Source organism: Ranitomeya imitator, chromosome 2, assembly GCF_032444005.1.
Source record: "Ranitomeya imitator isolate aRanImi1 chromosome 2, aRanImi1.pri, whole genome shotgun sequence".
Classification (NCBI taxonomy): Eukaryota; Metazoa; Chordata; class Amphibia; order Anura; family Dendrobatidae; genus Ranitomeya; species Ranitomeya imitator.
This window is the reverse complement of record NC_091283.1, coordinates 270,394,426-270,409,500: the sequence shown is the minus strand read 5'-3', so window position 1 is coordinate 270,409,500 and position 15,075 is coordinate 270,394,426. Positions and strand designations below refer to the sequence as shown.

Here is a 15,075-nt window from a genome sequence, read left to right as displayed (position 1 = left end):
CCGAGTCTTGTGACATCACTTAAGGGCTGGTTTACCTGCACCCTCCCTTAGCTGCCAGGGTGCACATTTTGGTAGAAAACAAACACTCCAAAATGGGCTCGAAAACCTACCAGAGTCACAGCACACACATCATTCATCTTATATTAAAATTAGCTTTCTAAGGACTCTAAATTCAGTCTCGCTGTTCCACTCTGTTTAGGAGAAATCCATTTCTCTGTTTCACTTTGTGCCAGTTTAGCGACCGATGCCGCAGTGAAGCTCTGGTAACACGTTCTGAATATGTTTCTGACATATCTCTATCATACACGGGCAGCGTGTTATCGCTTATTGAATATCTTCCCCCGTTTTCAGCAAACACATGGACTTAGACGAAGACGTGCATGGCTAATTGACATTCCAACAGGAGGGGGAACAAGAGTAAACAGGAGTTTCAATGCTCCCCGCTGAAGTTTCAAGTTCCACAGGGATTGTGCCTAGAACAGCAAAGGCAGTGAAAAGGGGAAGGGGGGGGGGGGGGGTCAGAGCCCACAGCGTGTGTGATACCAAGGGAGAAGGAAGAATCATATGCGAATTTATATATTAGCGTGACAAGGGCCATTTACCCCCCATAGTAACACCCCACTTTTGGAAGGCACTCACAGAGATGAAGTAATGACAAGCTTAGGAAGCTGACAGTCCATTGAGGCACGTGGCCAGGTGACCGGAGGGTCCCAACCTGGTTTCTTCGAACGTCTCCATGGGGCCATGTGACAGTAGGGTCCCAATCTGGTCTCCCCCAAAGTCTTCATGGGTTCAATGATGGTCAATGGAGCTGATCCGTATTCTTTCAGTTGATGCCAGCATAAGGATCACGGTCCTCTCTACAATGTCAAATCTGTGTTTCTCTTGATGGAGCCATGGTGCCTTGACCCACTATAAACGTCTGGCATAATTAAAATTAAGTGCCGTGTCTTCATGGGGGGTGGGGAGTGGGAACTGACGCACACAGAGCACAGACCAAACAAATACCACAGGACAGAATTTACTATACCTCCTTCTTATGTAACCGGGAGAGGGAACGTTCATCCCCGAAATCAGCACTTCTACCGATTCGCAAGTCTGGAGAGATCTGCAAAGAGATCATCAGTAATATAATACAGCAGTGACATCACTGCTCCCCAGATATCAGTTATATTATACAGCAGTGACATCACTGCTCCCCAGATCTCAGTTATATTATACAGCAGTGACATCACTGCTCTCCGGATACAAAGCAGATCGTGCACGTACCGGGGTGAGCGGTGGGGCCTTCTCCCGCAGGTATCTTGGGTTTTCTATCTAGGGATAAGACACAGGATGTTACTTAGGTCGCAGACTCAGTTGACGATATGATGAGGACAAGACTGTGCTGCAGACCCTGCGCCGCTCTCCACCATGGATAGGGAGACTGCACTGTGAGCAGCAGTGACAGGAGCCGTTTCTCTGTCACCACTGACTGTGCAATACCCCAAATACCCGGCTGCTGTGTTACATGAAGGCTGTAGGTGGCGCTGTATATCATTACTGGAGATGGGGAAAGGGATGACGCACTGACAACCACTGCGATCTGTGATAGAAGGAGGAGCGTCCCTGCTCCCAATTGTTCCCTGCAGTCTGGTGCTCACATGGTGGTCTGCAGAGCATCGCACCCGACTCGCACCTGACTCTCTGCAGACTCTCTGCAGACGTGTAGCGCTCTCATTTCTTCGCCATCATTTTCATTAAGACCACAATTATATAAACTTATAAGACCCCCCCTTACTACCCCACCAGACGTCCCCCAGAGACGCTGTCCAGAGAAGTGACATCAAATCTGGAGATTAAAGCAACACATAAATGTAAGGAGACAATCAGCAAGCAGGTGTACAGATGGGAAACAGATGGAAATGGTGTTCAGCCCCGAGGGACCAACACTAAGGGCAAAGAAGCCTGATCCTGTGTCAATGTGTTTCCAGTCACCTCCAGAGCCGCAGTCACTATTCTGCTATTACATCATGTCTTATCCTCCAGTCACCTCCAGAGCTGCAGTCACATCATGCCTTATTATCCAGTCACCAGCTCTGCAGGGTAAGACCATGTAACAAAAGAATAGCGAGTGCAGCTCTGGAGGTGAAAAGAGAATAAGACAAGATGTACCAGAAGAATAGTGACTGCAGGATAAGACATGATGTAACAGCAGAATAGCGAGTGCAGCTCTGGAGGTGAGCCGCCAATGTGAAGCTGTTACCCCAAGATTCCAGCTGGTCAGGACGGTCTCCAGGTCGCTGTCATCACGACTGGCCGGCAGCCTCTTACCGCGACCCCACTAGAACCAAAAAACAAGGACCAGAGAAAGAATCAGCTGCAATGCTGAGTGTGGTCCCCCCGCCAGTTACACATAGCTCCAGGTGGGAGTAGTAGTGCCCCCCTGCTGACTAATACTGGGACGAGGAGCTGACAATATAATGAAACCTCCACACTGACGGAGCTCATCTATTGAGAGGCCCCATACAATGATGGGAGGAGTAGTCCTTGAGGATATGGCCAGATATCATGTACCAAGCAGTGTCGCCACCATAGTCAGAACCTGAAGGGTCTTACGATGCGGGAAGCGTCCTGGGAGTCCTCCTCGGAGCGGTGTGGGGGGCTCAGGGACCTCATGGCCAGCGCCCGGCTGTACGAGTACTGGAGCCTGGAAAAGGAGGAGACATCAGGGGCAGAACACGATCGACGGGGGAGCAGAGAGAGAGAGGCGTGGGGGGCGCCAGAGAACGGCGTGGACCCAGTATGTTCATTATGAGCCCACCCCATGTGTCAGTGCAGCAAGGGGAGGGGGAACCGCAAGTACCATCAGATCTGTGGATCCAGACAAGATGGAAAAGGGATCATCACCCCAGTGTGTGGCGCAACCGAGAGTAAGAGCACTGACACTGAACTCTGCTCCAGCAGCACAGGGGTTAATGCCGGCTAACATTATGATGGACGGCTGAGGATAGTACACAGAGTATCACTACTCCCATCATCCCGGGGGCTCACAGTGCATCACTACTCCCATCATCCCGGGGGCTCACAATGCATCACTACTCCCATCATCCCGGGAGCTCACAGTGCATCGCTACTCCCACCATCCCGGGAGCTCACAGTGCATCACTACTCCCATCATCCCGGGGGCTCACAATGCATCACTACTCCCATCATCCCGGGGGCTCACAATGCATCACTACTCTCATCATCCCGGGGGCTCACAGTGCATCACTACTCCCATCATCCCGGGGGCTCACAATGCATCACTACTCCCATCATCCCGGGGGCTCACAGTGCATCACTACTCCCATCATCCCAGGGGCTCACAGTGCATCACTACTCCCATCATCCTCAATAATGAAGCCCATATGAGACTGCTTACACTTGTAACGTCTCCAGTCACTGACAGGAAGCAAAACGGAGACAAACGTAACTGGACAAACCGGAAGAGACCACCGTGCGGGAAGGAGGTTTACAGGAGACCACCACTAAGGGGAATTTACAGAAAACCACTACATTTATATTCCAGGAGCAGCGTCCACATTGCGTCCGCTCAGTATAACTGTCCTAACTACATCACCTCACCCTCCACCATGCTCTACCCCAGGGGTGTCAAACTGCATTCCTCGAGGGCTGCAAACTGGTCATGTTTTCAGGATTTCCTTGAACTGCACAGGTGATAATTTAATCACCAACTCATTATTTGTGTAGGTAATTAAATTATCACCTGTGCAGTGCAAGGAAATCCTGAAAACATGACCAGTTTGCAGCCCTCGAGGAATACAGTTTGACATCCCTGCTCTACCCTGCCGTGGCCCTCCACCATGCTCTACCCTGCCGCTGTGCTGCGGCCCTCCACCATGCTCTACCCTGCCGCTGTGCCGCGGCCCTCCACCATGCTCTACCCTGCCGCTGTGCCGCGGCCCTCCACCATGCTCTACCCTGCCGCTGTGCCGTGGCCCTCCACCATGCTCTACCCTGCCGCTGCCCTCCACCATGCTCTACCCTGCCGCTGTGCCGTGGCCCTCCACCATGCTCTGCCCTGCCGCTGCCCTCCAACATGCTCTACCCAGCCGCTGTGCCGCGGCCCTCCACCATGCTCTACCCTGCTGCTGCCCTCCACCATGCTCTACCCTGCCGCTGTGCCGTGGCCCTCCACCATGCTCTGCCCTGCCGCTGCCCTCCAACATGCTCTACCCAGCCGCTGTGCCGCGGCCCTCCACCATGCTCTACCCTGCCGCTGCCCTCCACCATGCTCTACCCTGCCGCTGTGCCGTGGCCCTCCACCATGCTCTGCCCTGCCCTCCACCATGCTCTACCCTGCCCTCCACCATGCTCTACCCTGCCGCTGCCCTCCATCATGCTCTACCCTGCCGCTGTGCCGCGGCCCTCCACCATGCTCTACCCTGCCGCTATGCCGCGGCCCTCCACCATGCTCTACCCTGCCACTGTGCCGCGGCCCTCCACCATGCTCTACCCTGCTGCTGTGCCGCGGCCCTCCACCATGCTCTACCCTGCCGCTGTGCCGCGTCCCTCCACTATGTTCTACCTTGCCGCTGTGCCTTGGCCCTCCATGCTGTACCCTGCCACATCAATCCACCATGCTCTACCCTGCAGCTGTGCCGCGTCCATCCACCATGCTCTACCCTGCAGCTGTGCCGCGTCCATCCACCATGCTCTACCCTGCAGCTGTGCCGCGTCCATCCACCATGCTCTACCCTGCCGCTGTGCCGCGTCCATCCACCATGCTTAACCCTGCCACTGTGCCGCGTCCCTCCACCATGCTCTACCCTGCCGCTGTGCCACGTCCATCCACCATGTTCTACCCTGCCACTGTGCTGCGTCCCTCCACTATGCTTTACCCTGCCGCTGTGCTGTCTTGGTCAGACTATAATAGGCTCATGAGGATGGAATACCTACAACTCCAAAAATGGTCAGAAAATTGGGCCACGTCACTCACCTGTCCGGTGAGGTCACAGATGTAGACTCCTCCCTTGTGACTTCCTCAGCTTTGGCCTCCAGCTCCCCCTGCACCCAGTCTGGTAACGCTCCAGAACCAACGCCGTGAAAGCGCGGAGACTGCGGCTCATCAAAGTATATGGACTACAGGAAAAGAAGAGAAAACCCGAGATACAGTACAGGGCGGTTATATATATCCTGTATACACCATACACACAGTACAGGGCGGTTATATATATCCTGTATACACCATACACACAGTACAGGACGGTTATATATCCTGTATACACCATACACACAGTACAGGGCGGTTATATATCCTGTATACACCATACACACAGTACAGGGCGGTTACACCCTGTATACACCATACACAGTACAGGACGGTTATACCCTGTAAACACCATACACACAGTACAGGGCGGTTATAACCTGTAAACACCATACACACAGTACAGGGCGGTTATATATCCTGTATACACCATATACACAGTACAGGACGGTTATATATAATGTATACACCATACACACAGTACAGGACGGTTATACCCTGTAAACACCATACACACAGTACAGGGCGGTTATACCCTGTAAACACCATACACACAGTACAGGGCGGTTATACCCTGTAAACACCATACACACAGTACAGGGCGGTTACACCCTGTATACACCATACACAGTACAGGACGGTTATACCCTGTAAACACCATACACACAGTACAGGGCGGTTATATCCTGTAAACACCATACACACAGTACAGGGCGGTTATAACCTGTAAACACCATACACACAGTACAGGGCGGTTATATATCCTGTATACACCATATACACAGTACAGGACGGTTATATCCTGTAAACACCATACACACAGTACAGGGCGGTTATACCCTGTAAACACCATACACACAGTACAGGACGGTTATACCCTGTATACACCATACACACAGTACAGGGCGGTTATATATCCTGTATACACCATACACACAGTACAGGACGGTTATATATATCCTGTATACACCATACACACAGTACAGGGCGGTTATATATCCTGTATACACCATACACACAGTACAGGACAGTTATATATATCCTGTATACACCATACACACAGTACAGGACAGTTATATATATCCTGTATACACCATACACACAGTACAGGGCGGTTACACCCTGTAAACACCATACACACAGTACAGGGCGGTTCCACCCTGTAAACACCATACACACAGTACAGGGCGGTTATATATAATGTATACACCATACACACAGTACAGGACGGTTATACCCTGTAAACACCATACACACAGTACAGGGCGGTTATACCCTGTAAACACCATACACACAGTACAGGTCGGTTATACCCTGTAAACACCATACACACAGTACAGGGCGGTTATATATACTGTATACACCATACACACAGTACAGGGCGGTTACACCCTGTATACACCATACACAGTACAGGACGGTTATACCCTGTAAACACCATACACACAGTACAGGGCGGTTATATCCTGTAAACACCATACACACAGTACAGGGCGGTTATAACCTGTAAACACCATACACACAGTACAGGGCGGTTATAACCTGTAAACACCATACACACAGTACAGGGCGGTTATATATCCTGTATACACCATATACACAGTACAGGACGGTTATATCCTGTAAACACCATACACACAGTACAGGGCGGTTATACCCTGTAAACACCATACACACAGTACAGGACGGTTATACCCTGTATACACCATACACACAGTACAGGGCGGTTATATATCCTGTATACACCATACACACAGTACAGGACGGTTATATATATCCTGTATACACCATACACACAGTACAGGGCGGTTATATATATCCTGTATACACCATACACACAGTACAGGGCGGTTATATATCCTGTATACACCATACACATAGTACAGGGCGGTTACACCCTGTAAACACCATACACACAGTACAGGGCGGTTCCACCCTGTATACACCACACACACAGCTCAGGGTCCGCACCATGTATGTGGGCAGGGTCTTCAGCGTGCCGTCCTCTGGTCTGTGGGTGAAGGGCCCCTCCAGGACCCCCCGCTTCAGCATGTGGAGGAGGAGCTTGGCGTACAGGTTCCGGTTCTTCCTCCCGGTAACGCCGCTTCCTGCTCCTGACGGGTCACACAGCTTTTTGATCCATAAGGCGCATCGCTGGCGATCTGAAAGGAGGGAGATTATGGGATGGCGCCAGTGGGGATCATAGGGATGGCCGTGCTGGGAGATTATACGGGAGCAGTCCGCCCCCTGCTGGTGGAACTGCAGTACTGCACAGTAAGGACACAACCCGTCTATGAGGCGCCGATATAATACAGCTGCAGTCACGTGACCGGCCGCCTCTTACCCAGCCTCTGCGGAAGCTTCAGGACGTGCGGCTTCATGTCCACCAAGTAATGGTCAAACTCCGCGTCCAGCGTCTCCCAGGCCTCCTCCGGAGCGGCCATCGTCCCCCTGAAAATAAAGAGAAGCGCTGCGGCAGATACACTGTACCGGCCCCGACCTGCGCACTGAAGCTTTTCAAGATCGCCGCTCACTGACAGGATGAGGCAATGACGAACTTCCGGCTAACTGCCGTCCCTTCACCATGGAAACGGATGCTACGGAGATTCGGAGACTTCCTCTTCATCCTCTGCTGCCCCCAGTGGCGCTGCCCTGTATTGACACTTCCGTCCTCTGCTGCCTCCAGTGGCGCTGCTCTGTACTGACGTCTCCGTCCTCTGCTGCCCCCAGTGGCGCTGCCCTGTACTGACACTTCCGTCCTCTGCTGCCCCTAGTGACGCTGCCCTAAACTGCCTGCTCCATCCTCTGCTGCCCCCAGTGGCGCTGCCCTGTACTGACATCTCCATCCTCTGCTGCCCCCAGTGGCGCTGCCCTGTACTGACACTTCCCTCCTCTGCTGCCCCCAGTGACGCTTCCCTGTACTGCCTGCTCCATCATCTGCTGCCCCCAGTGGCTCTGCCCTGTACTGCTCCCTCTATCCTCTTGTACTGACACCTCCATCCTCTGCTGCCCCCAGTGGCTCTGCCCTGTACTGCTCCCTCTATCCTCTTGCACTGACACCTCCATCCTCTGCTGCCCCCAGTGGCTCTGTCCTGTATTGCTCCCTCTATCCTCTTGCACTGACACCTCCATCCTCTGCTGCCCCCAGTGGCTCTGCCCTGTACTGCTCCCTCTATCCTCTTGCACTGACACCTCCATCCTCTGCTGCCCCCAGTGGCTCTGCCCTGTACTGCTCCCTCTATCCTCTTCTACTTACACCTCCATCCTCTGCTGCCCCCAGTGGCTCTGCCCTGTACTGCTCCCTCTATCCTCTTGTACTGACACCTCCATCCTCTGCTGCCCCCAGTGGCTCTGCCCTGTACTGCTCCCTCTATCCTCTTGCACTGACACCTCCATCCTCTGCTGCCCCCAGTGGCTCTGTCCTGTATTGCTCCCTCTATCCTCTTGCACTGACACCTCCATCCTCTGCTGCCCCCAGTGGCTCTGCCCTGTACTGCTCCCTCTATCCTCTTGCACTGACACCTCCATCCTCTGCTGCCCCCAGTGGCTCTGCCCTGTACTGCTCCCTCTATCCTCTTGTACTGACACCTCCATCCTCTGCTGCCCCCAGTGGCTCTGCCCTGTACTGCTCCCTCTATCCTCTTGTACTTACACCTCCATCCTCTGCTGCCCCCAGTGGCGCTACCCTGTACTGCTCCCTCTATCCTCTTGCACTGACACCTCCATCCTCTGCTGCCCTCAGTGGCTCTGCCCCGTACTGCTCCCTCTATCCTCTTGTACTTACACCTCCATCCTCTGCTGCCCCCAGTGGCTCTGTCCTGTACTGCTCCCTCTATCCTCTTGCACTGACACCTCCATCCTCTGCTGCCCCCAGTGGCTCTGCCCTGTACTGCTCCCTCTAGCCTCTTGTACTGACACCTCCATCCTCTGCTGCCCCCAGTGGCTCTGCCCTGTACTGCTCCCTCTATCCTCTTGTACTTACACCTCCATCCTCTGCTGCCCCCAGTGGCGCTACCCTGTACTGCTCCCTCTATCCTCTTGCACTGACACCTCCATCCTCTGCTGCCCCCAGTGGCTCTGCCCTGTACTGCTCCCTCTATCCTCTTGTACTGACACCTCCATCCTCTGCTGCCCCCAGTGGCTCTGCCCTGTACTGCTCCCTCTATCCTCTTGTACTTACACCTCCATCCTCTGCTGCCCCAGTGGCTCTGTCCTGTACTGCTCCCTGTATCCTCTTGCACTGACACCTCCATCCTCTGCTGCCCCCCAGTGGCTCTGCCCTGTACTGCTCCCTCTGTCCTCTTGCACTGACACCTCCATCCTCTGCTGCCCCCAGTGGCTCTGCCCTGTACTGCTCCCTCTATCCTCTTGTACTTACACCTCCATCCTCTGCTGCCCCCAGTGGCGCTACCCTGTACTGCTCCCTCTATCCTCTTGCACTGACACCTCCATCCTCTGCTGCCCCCAGTGGCTCTGCCCTGTACTGCTCCCTCTATCCTCTTGCACTGACTCCTCCATCCTCTGCTGCCCCCAGTGGCTCTGCCCTGTACTGCTCCCTCTATCCTCTTGCACTGACACCTCCATCCTCTGCTGCCCCCAGTGGCGCTACCCTGTACTGCTCCCTCTATCCTCTTGCACTGACACCTCCATCCTCTGCTGCCCCCAGTGGCTCTGCCCTGTACTGCTCCCTCTATCCTCTTGTACTTACACCTCCATCCTCTGCTGCCCCCAGTGGCTCTGTCCTGTACTGCTCCCTGTATCCTCTTGCACTGACACCTCCATCCTCTGCTGCCCCCCAGTGGCTCTGCCCTGTACTGCTCCCTCTATCCTCTTGCACTGACACCTCCATCCTCTGCTGCCCCCAGTGGCTCTGCCCTGTACTGCACTTGCACTGCTCCCTCTATCCTCTTGCACTGACACCTCCATCCTCTGCTGCCCCCAGTGGCTCTGCCCTGTACTGCTCCCTCTATCCTCTTGCACTGACACCTCCATCCTCTGCTGCCTCCAGTGGCTCTGCCCTGTACTGCTCCCTCTATCCTCCTGCACTGACACCTCCATCCTCTGCTGCCCCCAGTGACTCTGCCCTGTACTGCTCCCTCTATCCCCTTGCACTGACACCTCCATCCTCTGCTGCCCCCAGTGGCTCTGCCCTGTACTGCTCCCTCTATCCTCTTGCACTGACACCTCCATCCTCTGCTGCCCCCAGTGGCTCTGCCCTGTACTGCTCACTCTATCCTCTTGCACTGACACCTCCATCCTCTGCTGCCCCCAGTGGCTCTGCCCTGTACTGCTCCCTCTATCCTCTTGCACTGACACCTCCATCCTCTGCTGCCCCCAGTGGCGCTACCCTGTACTGCTCCCTCTATCCTCTTGCACTGACACCTCCATCCTCTGCTGCCCCCAGTGGCTCTGCCCTGTACTGCTCCCTCTATCCTCTTCTACTTACACCTCCATCCTCTGCTGCCCCCAGTGGCTCTGCCCTGTACTGCTCCCTCTATCCTCTTGCACTGACACCTCCATCCTCTGCTGCCCCCAGTGGCTCTGCCCTGTACTCCTCCCTCTATCCTCTTGTACTGACACCTCCATCCTCTGCTGCCCCCAGTGGCTCTGCCCTGTACTGCTCCCTCTATCCTCTTGCACTGACACCTCCATCCTCTGCTGCCCCCAGTGGCTCTGCCCTGTACTGCTCCCTCTATCCTCTTGCACTGACACCTCCATCCTCTGCTGCCTCCAGTGGCTCTGCCCTGTACTGCTCCCTCTATCCTCCTGCACTGACACCTCCATCCTCTGCTGCCCCCAGTGGCTCTGCCCTGTACTGCTCCCTCTATCCTCTTGCACTGACACCTCCATCCTCTGCTGCCCCCAGTGGCTCTGCCCTGTACTGCTCCCTCTATCCTCTTGCACTGACACCTCCATCCTCTGCTGCCCCCAGTGGCTCTGCCCTGTACTGCTCCCTCTATCCTCTTGCACTGACACCTCCATCCTCTGCTGCTCCCAGTGGCGCTACCCTGTACTGCTCCCTCTATCCTCTTGCACTGACACCTCCATCCTCTGCTGCCCCCAGTGGCTCTGCCCTGTACTGCTCCCTCTATCCTCTTCTACTTACACCTCCATCCTCTGCTGCCCCCAGTGGCTCTGCCCTGTACTGCTCCCTCTATCCTCTTGCACTGACACCTCCATCCTCTGCTGCCCCCAGTGGCTCTGCCCTGTACTCCTCCCTCTATCCTCTTGTACTGACACCTCCATCCTCTGCTGCCCCCAGTGGCTCTGCCCTGTACTGCTCCCTCTATCCTCTTGTACTTACACCTCCATCCTCCGCTGCCCCCAGTGGCTCTGCTCTGTACTGCTCCCTGTATCCTCTTGCACTGACACCTCCATCCTCTGCTGCCCCCAGTGGCTCTGTCCTGTACTGCTCCCTGTATCCTCTTGCACTGACACCTCCATCCTCTGCTGCCCCCAGTGGCTCTGCCCTGTACTGCTCCCTCTATCCTCTTGCACTGACACCTCCATCCTCTGCTGCCCCCAGTGGCTCTGCCCTGTACTGCTCCCTCTATCCTCTTGTACTGACACCTCCATCCTCTGCTGCCCCCAGTGGCGCTACCCTGTACTGCTCCCTCTATCCTCTTGTACTGACACCTCCATCCTCTGCTGCCCCCAGTGGCTCTGCCCTGTACTGCTTCCTCTATCCTCTTGTACTGACACCTCCATCCTCTGCTGTCCGCAGTGGCGCTACCCTGTACTGCCTCCTCTATCCTCTGCTGCCCCCAGTGGCTCTGCCCTGTACTGCTCCCTCTATCCTCTTGTACTGACACCTCCATCCTCTGCTGCCCCCAGTGGCTCTGCCCTGTACTGCTCCCTCTATCCTCTTGCACTGACACCTCCATCCTCTGCTGCCCCCAGTGTCTCTGCCCTGTACTGCTCCCTCTATCCTCTTGTACTTACACCTCCATCCTCTGCTGCCCCCAGTGGCTCTGTCCTGTACTGCTCCCTGTATCCTCTTGCACTGACACCTCCATCCTCTGCTGCCCCCAGTGGCTCTGCCCTGTACTGCTCCCTCTATCCTCTTGTACTTACACCTCCATCCTCTGCTGCCCCCAGTGGCGCTACCCTGTACTGCTCCCTCTATCCTCTTGCACTGACACCTCCATCCTCTGCTGCCCCCAGTGGCTCTGCCCTGTACTGCTCCCTCTATCCTCTTGCACTGACACCTCCATCCTCTGTTGCCCCCAGTGGCTCTGCCCTGTACTGCTCCCTCTATCCTCTTGCCCTGACACCTCCATCCTCTGCTGCCCCCAGTGGCGCTACCCTGTACTGCTCCCTCTATCCTCTTGCACTGACACCTCCATCCTCTGCTGCCCCCAGTGGCTCTGCCCTGTACTGCTCCCTCTATCCTCTTCTACTTACACCTCCATCCTCTGCTGCCCCCAGTGGCTCTGCCCTGTACTGCTCCCTCTATCCTCTTGCACTGACACCTCCATCCTCTGCTGCCCCCAGTGGCTCTGCCCTGTACTCCTCCCTCTATCCTCTTGTACTGACACCTCCATCCTCTGCTGCCCCCAGTGGCTCTGCCCTGTACTGCTCCCTCTATCCTCTTGTACTTACACCTCCATCCTCTGCTGCCCCCAGTGGCTCTGCTCTGTACTGCTCCCTGTATCCTCTTGCACTGACACCTCCATCCTCTGCTGCCCCCAGTGGCTCTGTCCTGTACTGCTCCCTGTATCCTCTTGCACTGACACCTCCATCCTCTGCTGCCCCCAGTGGCTCTGCCCTGTACTGCTCCCTCTATCCTCTTGCACTGACACCTCCATCCTCTGCTGCCCCCAGTGGCTCTGCCCTGTACTGCTCCCTCTATCCTCTTGTACTGACACCTCCATCCTCTGCTGCCCTCAGTGGCGCTACCCTGTACTGCTCCCTCTATCCTCTTGTACTGACACCTCCATCCTCTGCTGCCTCCAGTGGCTCTGCCCTGTACTGCTTCCTCTATCCTCTTGTACTGACACCTCCATCCTCTGCTGTCCCCAGTGGCGCTACCCTGTACTGCCTCCTCTATCCTCTGCTGCCCCCAGTGGCTCTGCCCTGTACTGCTCCCTCTATCCTCTTGTACTGACACCTCCATCCTCTGCTGCCCCCAGTGGCTCTGCCCTGTACTGCTCCCTCTATCCTCTTGCACTGACACCTCCATCCTCTGCTGCCCCCAGTGTCTCTGCCCTGTACTGCTCCCTCTATCCTCTTGTACTTACACCTCCATCCTCTGCTGCCCCCAGTGGCTCTGTCCTGTACTGCTCCCTGTATCCTCTTGCACTGACACCTCCATCCTCTGCTGCCCCCAGTGGCTCTGCCCTGTACTGCTCCCTCTGTCCTCTTGCACTGACACCTCCATCCTCTGCTGCCCCCAGTGGCTCTGCCCTGTACTGCTCCCTCTATCCTCTTGTACTTACACCTCCATCCTCTGCTGCCCCCAGTGGCGCTACCCTGTACTGCTCCCTCTATCCTCTTGCACTGACACCTCCATCCCCTGCTGCCCCCAGTGGCTCTGCCCTGTACTGCCCCCTCTATCCTCTTGTACTTACACCTCCATCCTCTGCTGCCCCCAGTGGCTCTGCCCTGTACTGCTCCCTCTATCCTCTTGCACTGACACCTCCATCCTCTGCTGCCCCCAGTGGCTCTGCCCTGTACTCCTCCCTCTATCCTCTTGTACTGACACCTCCATCCTCTGCTGCCCCCAGTGGCGCTACCCTGTACTGCTCCCTCTATCCTCTTGCACTGACACCTCCATCCTCTGCTGCCCCCAGTGGCTCTGCCCTGTACTGCTCCCTCTATCCTCTTGTACTTACACCTCCATCCTCTGCTGCCCCCAGTGGCTCTGCCCTGTACTGCTCCCTCTATCCTCTTGCACTGACACCTCCATCCTCTGCTGCCCCCAGTGGCTCTGCCCTGTACTCCTCCCTCTATCCTCTTGTACTGACACCTCCATCCTCTGCTGCCCCCAGTGGCTCTGCCCTGTACTGCTCCCTCTATCCTCTTGTACTTACACCTCCATCCTCTGCTGCCCCCAGTGGCTCTGCTCTGTACTGCTCCCTGTATCCTCTTGCACTGACACCTCCATCCTCTGCTGCCCCCAGTGGCTCTGTCCTGTACTGCTCCCTGTATCCTCTTGCACTGACACCTCCATCCTCTGCTGCCCCCAGTGGCTCTGCCCTGTACTGCCTCCTCTATCCTCTGCTGCCCCCAGTGGCTCTGCCCTGTACTGCTCCCTCTATCCTCTTGTACTGACACCTCCATCCTCTGCTGCCCCCAGTGGCTCTGCCCTGTACTGCTCCCTCTATCCTCTTGTACTTACACTTCCATCCTCTGCTGCCCCCAGTGGCTCTGTCCTGTACTGCTCCCTGTATCCTCTTGCACTGACACCTCCATCCTCTGCTGCCCCCAGTGGCTCTGCCCTGTACTGCTCCCTCTATCCTCTTGTACTGACACCTCCATCCTCTGCTGCCCCCAGTGGCTCTGCCCTGTACTGCTCCCTCTATCCTCTTGCACTGACACCTCCATCCTCTGCTGCCCCCAGTGGCTCTGCCCTGTACTGCTCCCTCTATCCTCTTGTACTTACACCTCCATCCTCTGCTGCCCCCAGTGGCTCTGTCCTGTACTGCTCCCTGTATCCTCTTGCACTGACACCTCCATCCTCTGCTGCCCCCCAGTGGCTCTGCCCTGTACTGCTCCCTCTGTCCTCTTGCACTGACACCTCCATCCTCTGCTGCCCCCCAGTGGCTCTGCCCTGTACTGCTCCCTCTATCCTCTTGTACTTACACCTCCATCCTCTGCTGCCCCCAGTGGCGCTACCCTGTACTGCTCCCTCTATCCTCTTGCACTGACACCTCCATCCTCTGCTGCCCCCAGTGGCTCTGCCCTGTACTGCTCCCTCTATCCTCTTGCACTGACTCATAGTAACATAGTAACATAGTAACATAGTTAGTAAGGCCGAAAAAAGACATTTGTCCATCCAGTTCAGCCTATATTCCATCATAATAAATACCCAGATCTACGTC

The 15,075-nt window shown here is 55.6% G+C and overlaps 1 protein-coding gene across 5 annotated transcripts in view; it reads right to left on the bottom strand.

Moving 5' to 3' along the window:
* The window catches only part of CEP112 (centrosomal protein 112), a 44,457-nt gene extending 36,865 nt beyond the window's left edge, over positions 1-7,592 (bottom strand). For 3 of the 5 annotated variants that reach the window (XM_069749182.1, XM_069749185.1, XM_069749187.1), the window contains exons 1-7: positions 7,377-7,569; positions 7,004-7,194; positions 4,982-5,124; positions 2,599-2,689; positions 2,246-2,323; positions 1,270-1,317; positions 1,031-1,108 (exon numbers count right to left, since the gene is read on the bottom strand). In XM_069749182.1, the coding sequence (XP_069605283.1) occupies positions 1,031-1,108; positions 1,270-1,317; positions 2,246-2,323; positions 2,599-2,689; positions 4,982-5,124; positions 7,004-7,194; positions 7,377-7,476 (729 nt within the window). In that variant the 5' untranslated portion in view covers positions 7,477-7,569. Of the gene's footprint in view, positions 1-1,030; positions 1,109-1,269; positions 1,318-2,245; positions 2,324-2,598; positions 2,690-4,981; positions 5,125-7,003; positions 7,195-7,376 lie in introns of all 5 variants that reach the window. The other 2 variants (XM_069749183.1, XM_069749186.1) reach the window with 2 other exon arrangements.
* Between the last annotated feature and the right edge of the window lie 7,483 nt (positions 7,593-15,075).